The sequence below is a fragment of the Lipotes vexillifer genome, unplaced genomic scaffold (assembly GCF_000442215.2).
Source record: "Lipotes vexillifer unplaced genomic scaffold, Lipotes_vexillifer_v1.1 scaffold1165, whole genome shotgun sequence".
NCBI lineage: Eukaryota > Metazoa > Chordata > Mammalia > Artiodactyla > Lipotidae > Lipotes > Lipotes vexillifer.
In genome coordinates, this window is record NW_006771639.1 from 175,300 (window position 1) to 192,804 (window position 17,505).

The window sequence follows — 17,505 nt, forward strand, 5'->3', positions numbered from 1 at the left end:
GATTGAAACTGAAATGGACATAATCAGGAGAAAATGCAAGAGAAGATATTATAGATATTCAGGTCAAGATAACCTAGAGGAGAAAAGAAAATTTTATGGATGTTAGAGAGGCACAATAATTGCAACATACTATACCAACTGGTTGAGTGTGAGTCAAGGGAGACAAAAGAAAAGGAAACAAACACAGCTCTGAGAGGTTAAGTGTGGGTGACTGAGAAGAGAGTAGGTTAAGAGAAAAGATGAGTAGTTAAAGATTTTCTTTTAATAAGTCAGCATATCTTGGTTGAAGACATATAGGTTGAAATGTCTAGCAAGTAGATGACAGCTCAGAAGAGAGTCAGGGAAAGAAAAATAGAGTTTGGATGATCTTTATGGATATGACAGGTAAAGTCCTGACACTGAATATGACAGCCACTGGGGACAATGAGGGTTGAATGCCAGAAAAAGGTTTGACATTGCAAAGGACTCAGGAAGTTATTTAGATTCAGCAGTTAAATAATCATTGGTGACTAGTAAGGGAAAACAAAACAAAACAAACTGAACTACTTATATATTCTTTTTTTTTTTTTTTTTTTCCGGTACGCAGGCCTCTCAGTGTTGTGGCCTCTCCCGTTGCGGAGCACAGGCTCCAGACGCGCAGGCTCAGCGGCCATGGCTCACGGGCCCAGCCGCTCGGCAGCATGTGGGATCTTCCCGGAGCGGGGTACGAACCCGTGTCCCCTGCATCGGCAGGCGGACTCCCAACCACTGCGCCACCAGGGAAGCCCCCTACTTATATATTCTTATTGCCCTGTGTTCTAACTTTTAGGAAATTGTTACATTTTCATTATGGCCAAGTATAATGTCACTTATTGTAGATGTTTCAGAGGTGTTTGAAATACACACATACATATCATCTCCTACTCCTAAGTCTTTGTTAATTTCCCCTCACATTTTCTTAGTATATGCTTTCTGTTTTGGATCCTATTATTAAATGCATAAAGATTGTTGACAGCCTTGTCTCCACTGTTGATTGCATACAACAATATCACAAAGGACGGCCTTTTGCTTTAACACTTTTTGCCTTACATTTACACTTGCCTATTAGTAACTTTACTAATCCAACAACTTTATTTTTTTACTTTAATTTTTTTGTGGATTAAACAGAAGTTTAATATAAAGAATTAACAGGCTACGATAAAAGAACAAGGAGTTTGGGATTGACATGTACACACTGCTATATTTAAAACAGATAACCAACCAGGACCTACTGTATAGCCCAGGAAACTCTGTCCAGCAATTTTAAATAATTTGCTTGCTGTGGGTTTTTTTATACTTACACTTTAACTTTACTTAGCCACTTCATTTTAGATCTCAACATTAGGTTTCTCAACATTGGAGCTACTGACATTTTGGATGCCATACCAGTTTGGTTTGGGGGCTTTTCGTGTGTTGTAGGTTATTTAGCAGCAACTCTGGCCTCTACCCAGTAGAGCACGCCAGGAGCACTGCCATCTTCAGTTATGACAATCAGAAATGTCTTCGGGGGGCTTCCCTGGTGGCGCAGTGGTTGAGAATCTGCCTGCCAATGCAGGGGACACGGGTTCGAGCCCTGGTCTGGGAAGATCCCACATGCCGCTGAACAACTGGGCCCGTGAGCCACAACTACTGAGCCTGTGGGTCTGGAGCCTGTGCTCCGCAACAAGAGAGGCCGCGATAGTGAGAGGCCCGCGCACCACAACGAAGAGTGGCCCCCACTCACCGCAACTAGAGAAAGCCCTCACACAGAAACAAAGACCCAACACAGCCATAAATAAATAAATAAAAATTAAAAAAAAAAAAAAAAGAAAGAAATGCCTTCGGACATTGGCAAATGTCCTCTTGGGGGCGGGGGGAGCTCAAAATCAACTGCTCTTTGTCCTTTGAAAACAACTGTTTTGGATATATCACTTATTTTGTTTTGGAAATACCATCTATTGGGATTTGCCACTTTTTAAAGAAATTAAGTCTTTTATTTTCTTTAATGAGTAAACTTATCCCATAATGTGTTTGATTCTATTCTGATCTCTAATTTTATATTTTTTCGTTGCTTACGTTTCCTTTGTTTTCTATCTTTTGATAAGTGGAAAATACATTTTGTGTGTGCTTGTGAGTGTTTGTGTGATATTTCCTTTCTTCTGAGAAGCTAAAAGGTTTATAATCTGTTCTCCATTTTCCAGTGGTTGTGATAACTCTGCACCATCTATTGACATCTTTCTTTTTTAAAAATCACCTTGATTATATCTATTGATTCCCCACACTGAACCATGAAAAAATTAACATGCTCATACTTACTTCCATCTTTGACTGACATGCAATTTTGCTAATTTTTTATTAAAGCTTATTTTGTTGCTCATTTTATTAGAATTAGGGAGTCAAGATTGTGTGGTATCCTTATCTCAGAAATCCTCATCAGCACCTTGTACCTTTACTTCCCCCTTGTAGTTTAAAAATATATATATATACTATATATACTAGTATATACACTAGTACATATCTACCTATCATCTATCTATTTACATAGAGATAAATAGATAGGGAGAGAGTATAAAGTATGTATATACAGATAAACATACTTTATACAGGTACATAAATATATGTGTGTATATAAATATATATATATATAAATGTGTGTGTATATATATACATACACATATATATTTCTTCGGGTCAATAGAGTATTCCATCAAAGAATTCATTCTTATTTATATTTCAACCCCAAATGCTAAAAAAAAAAAATCTTTGCAAACAATTGTCACTTCAGTTAATCCCTGAATATCAAAGCATATAGGGCTTCCCTGGTGGCGCAGTGGTTGAGAATCTGCCTGCCAATGCAGGGGACACGGGTTCGAGCCCTGGTCTGGGAAGATCCCACATGCCGCGGAGCAACTGCGCCCGTGAGCCACAATTACTGAGCCTGTGCGTCTGGAGCCTGTGCTCCGCAACAAGAGAGGCGGTGATAGTGAGAGGCCGGCGCACCGCGATGAAGAGTGGCCCCCGCTTGCCACAACTAGAGAAAGCCCTCGCACAGAAACGAAGACCCAACACAGCCATAAATAAATAAATAAAGCAAACTTTCAACAAGTAATAATAAATAAACACTAAAAAAAAAAAAAAGACAACTCAAAGCATATATTACACTAGCAAGATGTGTTGCATTTAGTGACTAAGACAAAAAGATAGAGACAGGTCACAGCTAAGATACTGTAGACAAATTTTAATAGAAAAATGTATTAGAGGATGATGGGGGATGCAGACTGAAACTGGAGGGTATTATTTCCTGTGAAGAACCAACCCTATTTCCCAATCCGAATTCTTTCAATATATTGAAAAAGATGAACAGTGGAGAGAGGCAGGGGTGGTAGCACATCAACACATGTACGGCTCTATGAGTTATTACAATATAAAAATACTTCTCTTGAGATCAGCACAGATTTGTTGCCGTGTCTTCCCACACATCCTGACTCCTCTTGAAGGTTTCAGCCCCTCCTCTGGGACCCCCATTGTCTCACCACAATGGAACAATGAAAGAATTGAAGCCTGTCAGTTCAGGGAGCCTCAAGGACCCTGGTCTATTGCTATAGGTTTCTGTTCTGCTTGGTGGTGCCCATGCTAATTATAAAATTTAAAATTATCCCTGGAAGAAGACATGGCTCAGAGTCCCATTTACTATTAGATATCTCTCTCCCTCTCTCACTGGAAGTGGGCATGCTTCAGATCCACTTCCCATTAGACAAGGAATACACACATACATACAAACACACACACGCACATATCGAAATATGAAGAAACTTTCATGAGGTAAGTTATTATCCACCCCACTTAGCATTAGCATACAGCCAAATATTTGACACTTTTACTTGAAAAAATGTAATCTCAAGGAAAGAATCTGTGAAGTCTCTAGACACATCATCCTTGGATCTGGCATTGTCTTGTATCAGGCATTAAAACTTGTCCAAAGGTACAGATGGTTCAAAACAAACATGTGATAAGAAACTCATAGAATAAGCTAACACAAAGAATTCACGGAACTAGATCAGAGGATATGAATATCCTGTCAGTGAAAAAAAGAAAAAGAAAAAAGGAATTACAGGGGAAATTTCCAAATGCTTACACTACTGCTTTCTTACTTAAGGAGCAAATGCCCTCAAGACACTGTTGACAGATTAAGAACTTGGGTTCTGGAGTTATTTAGAGAAGTTGATGATTTGCAAAGCCCTAGCAAAGAGATAAGCATTGAACTTAGGAGGAAAAACTGTATGTCTTAATACAAATGGAGTTAATGTAAATAATAGGATGTAATCAAATCATTACTTTTGTTTATCCTGAAAACAGTGTAATTCAAGAAAGCCCCATTGTGATTCATCTTGTTTCCAATGTACCCTTTACATTTTCTGATATTTTATATCAAAAATGACACAGGGAACTCTACTCAATACTCTCTAATGGTCTATATGGGAAAAGAATCTAAAAAAGAGTTTATGTATAACTGTATACATATACATATATGTATAACTGATTCACTTTGCTGTACACCTGAAACACAACATTGTAAATCAACTATACTCCAATAAAAATTCAAAAAACAAACAAACAAAAAACACATATCCTAGGAATTCCCTGGGTCCAGTGGTTAGCAGGCCACACTTCCAATGCAGGGGGCGCGGGTTCAATCCCTGGTCAGGGAACTAAGATTCCGCAAGCCTGGGGGCACAGCCAAAACAAACAAAAAAGCATGATACATAGCCTATGTGATTTTTTTTTTTTTTTTTAGGTAAGAAGTGGATTTATTTAGAGAGAAACACACTCCACAGAGTGTGGGCCATCTCAGAAGGCGAGAGGCCCCAAAATATGGGGTGGTTAGTTTTTGTGGGCTGGGTAATTTCATAGGCTAAGAAGTGGGAGGATTATTCCAACTATTTTGGAGAAGGGGCAGAGATTTCCAGGAATTGCGCCACCGCCCCCTTTTGGCCTTTTATGGTTGGCCTCAGAACTGTCATGGCATTGGGGGGGGGGGGGTGTCACTTAGCATGCTAATGTATTACAATGAGCATATTCCAGATTCAACTTCCTATCTGACCTTTTAGTCCAAGTTTTGGAATTTTTAAATCCAGAAACACTATGCCTTTAGTCATTTGCAGATTTCACTTTATTAAAGACCATCACTCCACATATAAGTGAAAACATACAGAACAAATATAGCAAAACAGAAACAGACTCACAGATGCAGAGAATAAACTAGTGGTTACCAGAGGGGAGGGGGTGGGGGGGATGGGCAAAATAGGTGAAGGGGATTCAGAGGTACAAACTCAGAATATTATTTATTTCAGTTATAAAATAAATAAGTCACAAGGATGTAATGTACAGCACAGGGAATATAGCCAATATTATAATAACTTTATATGGAGCATAACTTAAAAAATGTCCAATCAACTATGTTGTACACGTAAAACTAATTTTGTAAGTCAACTGTACTTCAATCAAAAAATAATAACAATAAAAAGATAATTCATTACTAATGTAAGTTGAAACATCCTTGTGATCCATTTATTCAGATTTTCAAACCTCTTAATTTCTTTTGCTCTTTAATATTCCCTACTATATCCTGCAGTAGACACCTTTCAAGTTATGTGAATTATTTTAAATATTTTTGCATCATTAAGGGCAGAAGAAAAAAATAATATTATTCCAAACTTAAAAATAGATGACCAAAAGAAAATATAAAGACCATACAAGCTCAGTTCCTAACTAGGAATGAAATCCAACTTGATGTTACTTAGTATTAAAAATTAGAGTCATTTAGAAAGGATGGCAAATTTGTTTATTACTTTCAGGTACTAAAAATATGGAGCATTTAACATCATTTGAGCTATTTATTCAGCTACTTGACAGAAATCAATCAGGAGGTTTAATTCTAAACCCTCAGACCAAAAATGGCAAAGAATGAATTTTTGTAAATATTTAGAAACAGACAAATCCATTCTTAGTGAACTTCTTGACTGCTCTAAAGTAAGGGCAGGTTTTCATAAAGAGAAAAACTTGCAAAAGAACGCATACAAAAATTAAGGTGGAAAGGGGCTGACACTACAGGAAAGAAAAATAAGACAACTATGACTTTTTACATAAAATATGCCTTTTGTATTATTTAGATATTGCAATATCCCTTTAGCAGGAAACATGGGTCCGCGAAGCAGCAAGAAAGCACACAAGAAATTTTACGGAGAAACACGTTCTTCTTTGGAGTCAAATAAATCAATTGGCCTCCGCTGAATAAACACAACTCGGGTTTTCTTAGATTACTCTTTTCCTGGCTATCTACAAAAGTAGATAGCAACACCTTTAAATTGTAAGATTAAGTTGTCAGTTCTTACGGCAGATTTTCCTACCCTTAAGTTTCCAGGAGAGGAGGGAAAGGTAGGGCAGCATTAATTCCTCTACCACATGGCACTGCTCTCTTAACAATTCAGACTTTCACTGTCCGGGGGGAAAAAAATGGATACCTAGTATGAGCGTATGGAATCCTGACCCAGCTTTACGTTGATAGAACCTACATGTCATCATACTTGATTCATGTGATTCAAAATCTAGTATTGCCTAAGCTAAGGCAATTAGGAAGATAGTTTTTAAGTGACGTTAGTCTTTGTGGAGATTTCTAAGTCCCCATAAGAGCACTTAGATAATTGCTAAAGCATAAATACGGCAGTAGCAACTGTAGAAAAAGTGAATGCCATAGAAAGACATTTTTTTTAAATTACCTCACCTGTCAATTTACTGTGAGAGACATATGGTAAAATTGAAACTAAAGGTCACAGGCTGCTTTAGATGCATGGACTTAAAAATTAGAGAATGTCGTCAACAACTTAGTTCGTATTCATTACAATCGTTTCATTCAGGAAATCTCTAAAAGGCAAGTGGAACTTTTGAGCCAATGAAAGATGAATTTTTGTCACCTTGGCTCCAGAGTAGCTCGAGGTCAGAGAAATAAAGCCACCATAAGTTAGTAACAGTTTGTCCACCCCTATCCTTGAAAGTGGACATGACTGTCTAGAATTTCGTTTTACTGCATTATATACCAGGCTGTGTGTGTGTGTGTGTTTGCCCTTGAAAATCACTGTGTCACTTCCCCAGAATAAACCCCTAAGGTCAGGGGTGACTTTTTTCTTCATCTTAGAAGAGGGGGCAACGTGTGTTAAAGGACTCATTTTCCAGCCTTCTTCACATCCCTCCTGATTCCTCTTGAAACGACAATCCTTTCAGCATCTAACTTGACTAATTACTTCTATATCCTTGACATTTAATATCTCCAATCCTCTGTTTTTCAATCTGTAAACTGGGGATGAAAATATAACTTTACCTAAATGTTAAAATCAAAAGAGATAAATGAAAATGTACATTTTACTACAGAGGTATGTCATTTTTAAAAGGACAAAACAGAATGTGTAAAAATCAAGAAAAAATGAGGGAAATGTATTGAGTATAACAGGAACTGAAAATCTTACTCATCCTTATTCTATATTTCTTGGTATATAGTGTGTAAGTTTTGAAATTTTGACTTCACCCAGCAATTTTGAATGAAAAAAAAATAACCTTTGATAATACATGTGACACCTTAGTGAAAGATAATGCTATATTCAAGAAACTGCAGAGAAATAAAGGTAAATGTTAAAGTAAATGACTGCTATAATTTTATAGGTCCTCTAACCCAAACTAGTCTCCAGATCTCACCTTCATTATCTCTCTCATTTCCTTTTGGTCTAATTAATCAAAATCCTTCCTAGATGTTCATTTCTGGCCAGTATGTCTTCCTGAATATGAATAAGAAATAGAATACCATTTGATGTTTGAAATTATGGGGGTAATCTCGATGACGGAAATAGATGACTGGCAAAAGGGAAGGGAATGCCTGATTAAATATATTCATGAAGATGTCAAAGGCTTATAAAGCCAATATCTGGGAAAGAGAAAGCTGTAGGACTACCAGATCTTCTCTGGTGAAGTGTGTTTTTCGAAATCATCACCACCATGGACAACAAAGGTTCATCACAGAAAGGTATGTGCAGCAACTCATGGAGCTGCTAGCTTTATCAACACTCCTGTGGCGGTATTAATTTGAAATTGTAGCTAATATTCGCTCATTCAGAGGTTTCAGCATTACAGAGTTTAGAAGAGCTATCTAATCACTGCTCTAGAAATCAATTGTATAAGGCACTAGGAAAGTGGTTCCCAAATGGGGGAGTGTCTTCCAGAGACATTTGGTTAATGTCTGGAGATGTTTTTGGTTGTCTTAATTTGGGGCAGGGGCGCTACTGGTCTCTAATGGGTAGAGGTCAGAGATGTTGCTAAATATACTACAACACACAGGACAGCCCCCAGAACAAGGAATTATCCAGCTCAAAATGTCAATCAGCCAAAGCTGAGAAACCCTGGACTGGAATAAGACCAAAAGTGTCTCTGAGTCCAAGTCATCACAACTCCAGAAGGTAGAAACAAACATTTTCTAGTTCCCAGGCCTCTTATGTGGTCTGGCCAAGATGAGTCAGCCTGATGAAACTTTTAACTCTGAAGCCATAATATAGACAATTATAGCAGAGTTGTCTCCTACAATACTTTGTCGACTGGGTTTAAGCCAAATGGCATTATAAAAGAAAAAACAGGCTAGTAATAACTAATCAACTTTACTTTCTTGGTTGACATTTGCAAGAAAAAGAAATTGCAAGACAAGGAAATTAGTAACAAAATTTATTTCATGAAACAACAGAAACATTTAGCTCTTTTATCTCATCTTAGACTATGAAAATCCTTCAGATGATAAAAGGTACAGACAAATGTAGTCAGAATGAAAGAATATCTATCCAGTTATGAATTTCCTAGAACCAATACTATTCCAATGCCTCTACCTGAAAAGCACTTTTAATTTATACTTGTAGATAAAACATCTAATCAGCTATGTTACATGACTGTAATGTACCTAAAATAAACTCTCTGGAAACATGTTTTTGAAAAATTAAAAGTCTGTTACATGAATCATCTCACAACATTAATATTTTTTATTTTGCAGCTAAAAGGTTGTTTAGCTACATTCTATACTAAATATTCTTTTATATATTTTCAGGTATTTGGGGTTAGGTATTTTTTCACCATAAATCTTTAGCACTTGCCTAGCTTTATCTTGGACACTTCCAGTTACATTTATTGAAGATTCCATAGCAAATGAGTTTTCTGATAAACACATTTTTATATTTTATATTCTTTACAGTCTTTTGGAGTAGTTTGAAGTTAAAAGTGATTTTAATATATTGTTTCTCTCCTTTTGGAAGTGTAAATTATTAATATGTTAGTGGTTCTTATTTGTCCATCTTCTGAGATAGTAAATTGGTGACTAAATCACCTCTGATAATTGTCAAATATTTTTAAAGGGAGTGTTTTATAGATAGAGCAGAACAAATTGATAAAATCAACTTTCCAGGTTCACTATTGTCATGCAATCGAAGTATTTTTCTCTACTAGTAATGGCGATGACCTCTGCTAGCTCTGAGTCATCACAGCTACCGATGTGGTCCCTGTTACATACACACAGACTGAGAGCCCACACGCGTGTGTGATGTGACATGAGGAAGTGAAAAGATGACAGTATTGGCACCCAGCCGCCTCCATCTGCTAATAATGGGACTTGGGGAAAATTACTTATCCTCTCTAAGTCTTCTTGTTTCATTAATATAATTTGAAGATAATGAAAGTCAAGTCTATCTCACAGGGTTATTGTGAAACACAAATTTTAAAAAAATTTTAAAGCTTTGGGCAAAGTATCAAGGAAATGCATGGGGTTATTAAGGTGAGTTAGCAGATCCAGGCTACAGTATCCTTTTTATCTTAGAATTCTCTTTGTACTCAATATTAGCAATCAGTCGGTCATGTGTTTATTATTATCAGGCACGACAGTAAACCAGGGAGATCAACTGTGCTATTCTTGCCATTTCAGCGTCTAGAATGCAAGCATTCGTCAACATAGAGTTAAAAAAAATTACAAACTCCTAGAGAGCCTGGCTGCTGAGAATCTGGAGAAAGTTCCAAGACATTAAACCATCTTAAGAGAATGACCTAAACACTCCGGCTCAGAATTAATTTCAGCTCCAAATGTTTGCAAAGCACAGAAGCACTTCTGGGAGCAATACAAAAAGGCAGGGAGGGGGCCTCCCTGGTGGTGCAGTGGTTGAGAGTCCGCCTGCCGATGCAGGGGATACGGGTTCGTGCCCCGGTCCGGGAGGATCCTGCATGCCGCGGAGCGGCTGGGCCCGTGAGCCATGGCCGCTGAGCTTTGCGCGTCCGGCAACGGGAGAGGCTACGACAGTGGGAGGCCCATCTCAAACTACCTATCTGTGCAAATATGATTATACATCTAAATCTACACAGTGGAAGGTGTTGAATCTTTCCCACCCCAGCTATTCCAGTACCAAATCATGCAGAGGGCAATGGGGAGAGATAAGGCTTCCCTTGACAGGATGGCTTTTGATAACCTCAGTTGAATAGATCATCTCAGAGTGGCTCATTTTTTTATTTAAGCAGGGTCACTCCTGCTCCTGCTGTTGCTGGTGTCAAATCTGCTCTTGTGCAAGAGTGTGGCCTCCCTTCCCATCTGTCCCAGCGGGGCTGTCAACTGCCAGGTGTCCCTTCGAGACCTGTTTGACCGCGCAGTCATCCTGTCCCACTACATCCATAACCTCTCCTCGGAAATGTTCAACGAATTTGTAAGTACTGCACTTCATGCCTCTTTCCAGAAAGAACCTTCACGTAAGTGACTGGGCTAAACCACACTGGAAACAAGAAAGCTGCACCAGCCAAATTTCAAATAATACACTTTCTAGGTCAAAGAAGGCATCAGCTCATAAGATGTAGAAGAAAGGGTCAGTTTCGTGAAATCTCAAAGATTCTCAAAGAGTGTAATAATTTTTTTCAATTTCCTTTACTTCATTTTACTGTTTTAATTTCCAAAATAACTTTTAAAGCACCTATATTTGTCAGCTTGGAGTGCCATAACAGAATACCATAGACTAGGTGGATTAAACAGCAGAAATTTATTTCCTCACAGTTCTGGGGGCTGGAAGTCCCAGATCAGGGTGCCAGCACGGTCAGGTTCTTGTAAGGGCTCTCTCTTCCCAGTCTGGCTCCTCCATGTGTCCTCACATGGTAAGCGGGGGAGAAAGAGACAGAGATACAGAGAAAGCAAGAAAACTCTCTTATAAAGACACTAATCACACTGGATCAGGGTTCTAGCCTATGAGCTCATTTAACCTTAATTACCTTCATAAAGGTCCTTCTCCAAATACAGTACATTGAGGGTTGGGGCTTCAACACAGGAATCTGGGGGAGACACAAACCTTCAGTCCATAACAGCACCTGACCTAAAGCACTTTTAGGTGGGGCTGAGGAAAAGGAAGTATGTTGACTTTTTTGTCCTTAAGTGTCTCTCTGGGCAGTCTTCACCTAGCCACACAGTAGATACCCGATAAATGAGAACTGCACTGCAGTGAATTGGGTGGATTGGACACGGTAAATGAAGCTGAATCCATGTCAGGAAAACAAATAATGATAGTTTCTTAAATGCTACAAATTATTGTTCTAAGATTTGCAGTGAATAGGTTTAGAACCAACTAGAAGGGTTGGTTTAAAACTGGAAGCAACTATTCTCTTTCTGATGAAGGTACTTTGAAAGTTGTATGATAACTCTTTTAGGACAATCAAGGAGCACACAGTAGAGCAAACAGCTGATAAAAAATGGTATTCAGTGTTTGTATTAAATTCATGTCATTCTTTTTACTCACCAGTTTCTCTTTCATTCTCCATTTTTAACTGGCCACCTTTTTTCCAAATCTTACAAATAATCCCTTTAAATGTTCACAAGTTTTACTAAAGATTAGTTTTTCTCTATCAGTGTGTTGGCTAGTTTTTTCTATTCTTATTCTCAGTCCATTGCTTAGTATTTCTTAGAATTTTATGCCACGTTTTTCTGACTTACCATTTTGTCACCATCAACAAAACTGTAGTCTGCATCTATGATGAACACTAAGCCATAGGCATGTGGATTCAGAGATTAGTCAAAGAAAAGTTATCATTTTATAACTCCTATTAAGGAAGTATATTGGTTCCAACCCACAGTGAACAAGAGATTAAATGGCTAAATACAGGTACATATGCACTATATTTGGTTCAAATACTTTTTAAAAAGATGATACTTAATAAAACATTTAATATTTCATATTTGAGGTATTTTTAGTGTTTGCTCTCCAGATAATAACTTGTGGGAAGGGTGAAATTAAACAAGGGAATAGCAAAGGGAAGAGCTTGGAATTTAGAAAAGTTAGATGAAAAAAAAATTTTTATAGAGATAATGGAAAGAAAAAGTAGGACAAAGAATGACTTTTACGTGGCTTTCATTAAAAAATGATACATTTATCAAATGTGTTACTATTCTGGTAATGGGTTCATTTATTCAATGCCCAAACAACACTAACTCAGTAAATCTGCTTGATCACTTCCAGGATAAACGGTACGCCCAGGGCAGAGGGTTCATTACCAAGGCTATCAACAGCTGCCACACCTCCTCCCTCTCCACCCCTGAAGACAAAGAACAAGCCCAACAGGTCCATGTGAGTCTTTTATCCAGGTTTTTCACCTAAACAAATGAGATAGTCCACGGGTGTTGCCAGGCTGCAGATTATTAGAAGTACTGGTAACGGCACATGCAAAGGAAGGTGGAGGAAGGGCCAGCTATCGAAGAGAAATTACATTCTGCACTTGATGAAGTAGGAGTAAAATCAAGTGCTGACTAAAGGTTTATAGCAGCAAAATAAATGATCTATAAATTGTCCATGCAGACAACATTACTTCAACCAATGCATTAGAAATAGGATTGCATATATTTTACTGCATGAACGCATGAACTGAATGGGACTTCCATGTGTAAACTATTAAATTTGCAAAATTCATGGGTACTTAAGAAATGCAAACCCAGTTGATGCATCCCCCACTACTAGTGACTCTTACATGGGCAGCATTTACCATGACGGACCACTGTAGCATTCGAGCCATTGCTTCTGACTTTCAAGGCTCTCCTGATTCTGCTTCTCCTTCTCTGACACCTACTTCATTCTTCACTGACTCCTCTGTCACCTCTTATTCTTAATTACAGGTCTCTCCCCAAATCAGGTCCTATAAAATGGTTTGCTTCTCATGACCGCAACTATTGCCTCTGTTCTGATGACAACAAAGTCTGTATATCAAGGCCTGTTCATTTATCCCAGATCCATTTTTTTATCATCATAATCTCTCCCTTCTGATTCCCTGCCTGAACCACAGTCCTCACATGATCTTAAATACTTTCACATATATCTCCTCTTAAATACAATCTGTTCTCTCTCTACAACTTGGTTAATGATACCAGCATTCTTTCAGTCTAGTAAAGCTCATTAATAACAATGATGATAAAATGAAGGAAGAAGGTGAAGAAAGAGGAGAAGGAATTTGTTATAAATTTAAAATTTATTGAGAGCTACTACACTGCCATACATTTTACAAAGCACTTTATGTGCATTATTATATTCAGTCATCACAAAAAATCCTATAACACAGGTACTGTTATTACACTTCCTGAGATAAGGAAACCGAGGCTCAGAGAAGTTATAGAATTTGCACCTGTCACACAGCTAGGAAGCAGTGAGTCTGAGTTTCATCCAACTCAGAGCTCTCACTTTTAACCATTGAGCTACAATGGCCCAGTGCCTATGTGCCACTCACCATACAGCCTGTATCTCTTTACAACTCCTTCTCTCACATTCTAGTCATGCTTCCATTGCAATGTCTATTTGATTCTTCTCCACTCTTCATTTCCTTTACCAGTAGATTAGTTCATGGACATCAAGAAAGTAAGCATTTTAAGTCAGAGATGCTCAGCCCCTTGGAATTTCATGCCTGATCCTGGTAGTAGTAAACTAGGGGGCAACACCCTCCACTGTGAATCCCATTGATGCTGTTACTAAAGACAGTACTGTACCATTTTCTGCACCTACACATGTCAACAAAATAGACTGCTCTGATAGCAGCATGGGGGTTGGTGTTGGGATAGATTAAGGAAAGCATGTTTTTAAATGCCATGTCTTCTTCACTGTCTCTTTGTTCCAATATCATAAAATAAAATTACCAATCAAAAAATGAATATATTAATACATGATTTGATTCATTAATACAAATGAATCTTTGGGTGAAAATGATGTGGGCATGGGTGGAATCTGTCTTTCCTGGGTAGATACTCCAGGCACATACTGAGTTCCAACAAAATACTTAGGTTTCTTTCCCTGGACAAGCAAAGTATTCAAATATAAAGAACTCACTAAGTAGATGGTCGAATTTCCGAGGTAAAAACAAAATTCTTTACATTATAAATTAGAACTCATTAGAAGAATTAGTTATTTACATAAGGCAGACCCAGAGATAAACCCATGAACCTATGGTCAACTAATCTATGACAAAGGAGGCAAGGATATATGATGGAGAAAAGACAGTCCCTTCCATAAATGGTGCTGGGAAAACTGGACAGCTACATGTAAAAGAATGAAATTAGAACACTCCCTAACACCATACACAAAAATAAACTCAAAATGGATTAGAGACCTAAACGTAAGACCAGACACTATAAACCTCTTAGAGGAAAGCATAGGAAAAACACTCTTTGACATAAATCACAGCAAGATCTTTTTTGATCCACCTCCTAGAGTAATGGAAATAAAAACAAAAATAAACAAATGGGACCTAATGAAACTTAAAAGCTTTTGCAAAGCAAAGGAAACTACAAACAAGATGAAAAGATAACCCTCAGAATGGGAGAAAATATTTGCAAATGAATCAACAAAGGATTACTCTCCAAAACATATAAACAGCTCATGCAGCTCAATATTAAAAAAAACAAACAACCCAATCAAAAAATGGGCAGAAGACCTAAATAGACATTTCTCCAAAGAAGACATATAGATGGCCAAGAAGCACATGAAAAGCTGCTCAACATCACTAATTATTAGAGAAATGCAAATCAAAAGTACAATGAGGTATCACCTCACACGGGTCAGAATGGCCGTCATCAGAAAATTTACAAACAACAAATGCTGGAGAGGGTGTGGAGAAAAGGGAACCCTCTTGCACTGTTGGTGGGAATGTAAATGGAGACAGCCACTATGGAGAACAGTATGGAGCTTCCTTAAAAAACTAAAAATAGAATTACCATATGACCCAGCAATCCCACTACTGGGCATATACCCAGAGACAACCATAATTCAAAAAGACACATGCACCCCAATGTTCATTGCAGCACTATTTACAATAGCCAGGTCATGGAAGCAACCTAAGTGCCCATCGACAAGACGAATGGATAAAGAAGATGTGGTACATATATACAATGGAACATTACTCAGCCATAAAAAGGAACGAAATTGGGTCATTTGTAGAGACATGGATGGATCTAGAGACTGTCCTACAGAGTGAAGTAAGTCAGAAAGAGAAAAACAAATATTGTATATTAAGGCATATATGTGGAACCTAGAAAAAATGGTACAGATGAACCGGTTTGCAGGGTAGAAATAGAGACACAGATGTAGAGAACAAACATATGGACACCAAGAGGGGAAAGTGGTGGTGGGGGGATGAAATGGGGGATTGGGATTGACATATACATAGTAATATGTATAAAATAGATAACTAATAAGAATCTGCTGTGTAAAAAAATAAAATTCAAAAATTAAATAAGTAAAAATAAAAAGCATTGGAAAAAATAAGCCAGATATTTTTAAATTTTAGCAAAATGTAAACAAATAGCTTACATTTTATACTTTTACAACTTTTACCACCTTCAAGAAATTTTGTATACACACAGGAATAACAAAGAGTTTTTTAGGTCAGCCTCTCTGCACAAAAATCACATGTGACTAAACCCACTGTATTATGCTTATTTTAATGAAATTGCTTCCTATGGTCGCTTAGCATGAAGTCCTTCTGAGCATGATCCTTGGCGTGCTGCGCTCCTGGAATGACCCTCTCTACCACCTGGTCACTGAGGTGCGGGGTATGCAAGAAGCCCCAGATGCTATCCTATCAAGAGCCATAGAGATTGAGGAACAGAACAAACGACTTCTAGAAGGCATGGAGAAGATAGTTGGCCAGGTGAGCAGCCTCTTGAAGGCTTCCTTGGTTTTCTCATGAACGAAAGAAGTGACCTCTGTGATGAGGAATGAGTTCTGAAATACCTCACTTTGCAAGAACAAGATGCAGGCCTTCTATATTCTAGACTGCTATTAAATAAAGCAAGAGCCTAGTCATTCATCATAGTGATAGATTCTATTGTAAGTGAAGCAGAATTCCACTACAATTTTTGACAGGTGCAGCCTTCCCTGCATTGCACACAATTCCACCAAAAGCTTGCCTTTTCCTGGGCACAGGTGGTTGAAGTATTTTCAAGGGTAAGAGAACTACAGAATAGAATTTGCAAAATAAATGTTTTCTTCAAAGTATCCCAGGACATCTGCTACTGAAATTCTGCTTGTATTCTTTCTCTGTCCTCCTCAAACCAAAGGATGAGAGTGGGAAGGAAGAAAAGAGAAAGTCAAAACCAGATTGGATGGTGTTTCTCCCCACTCCTCCCTGCTCTGCTGGAGATATCTGTCAGGGAAGGAAGGAGACTGAAAAGAGGAGGCCACAGCATGAATGCTGTCCCCAAAGCACTAGATTTCAGTGGGTCACAGAAGATGGAGATGCTCCTTTTCTGGAATGTTTTTTTATTTTGTAATTTACACAGTTTTCCCATCCTAAATTTTCTTTGGGAGGGGGCTCCAAAATAAAAACTCTAATCATTGCATTTAATCTCCCCAAATAATTTACCATATTTAGACTGATATATGCATTTAGATGGGATAAATAAATGGGATAAATAAATCTCCATTTAGATGGGATAATGTCAACATGAGGGAGGGAACATCTAAGCAGCTTCCTGAAGTTCTCAGAAATAATATATAATCTAAATAAAAATATATGATTATAGACATAATAATAGGAGCAATTTTATATTTCTCTTATTGTGTACAAAGTACATGTTAATCCTGTGACATTTTTGTCATTTTCAGGGGAGAAGAATATATCCATCACAAATACAAAGCACATTTTAACCCTGGGACATATGAAATAAACACCTAGATTTTCAGGTTATTTTCCTCATTCCTGTGGGCCTATTTTCCAAGGTCACTAATTGGTTCTATAATACTTCATTTTGTTCTTTTTTACCGCTTACTTATTTATTCTTATTCATATCATTGCCCTTGGCACAGTAAATTTTGTCTTAGGGCTCAAGCACCAAAATAAAAAGCAAGGCAACACACACAAACTTTAAATTCCAATAAGGAATCCCAGGTTTAAAAAATGGTCTTACTCTGCAGCAGAAAGTTAGTTCAGCAG

The 17,505-nt window shown here is 37.8% G+C and overlaps 1 protein-coding gene across 2 annotated transcripts in view; it reads left to right on the forward strand.

The window, feature by feature from the left end:
- Positions 1-7,987: 7,987 nt before the first annotated feature.
- The window catches only part of PRL (prolactin), an 11,005-nt gene continuing 1,487 nt past the window's right edge, over positions 7,988-17,505 (forward strand). The window contains exons 1-4 of one of the 2 annotated variants that reach the window (XM_007447055.1): positions 7,988-8,068; positions 10,582-10,763; positions 12,555-12,662; positions 16,042-16,221. In XM_007447055.1, the coding sequence (XP_007447117.1) occupies positions 8,041-8,068; positions 10,582-10,763; positions 12,555-12,662; positions 16,042-16,221 (498 nt within the window). In that variant the 5' untranslated portion in view covers positions 7,988-8,040. Of the gene's footprint in view, positions 8,069-10,578; positions 10,764-12,554; positions 12,663-16,041; positions 16,222-17,505 lie in introns of both variants that reach the window. The other variant, XM_007447054.1, reaches the window with a different exon arrangement.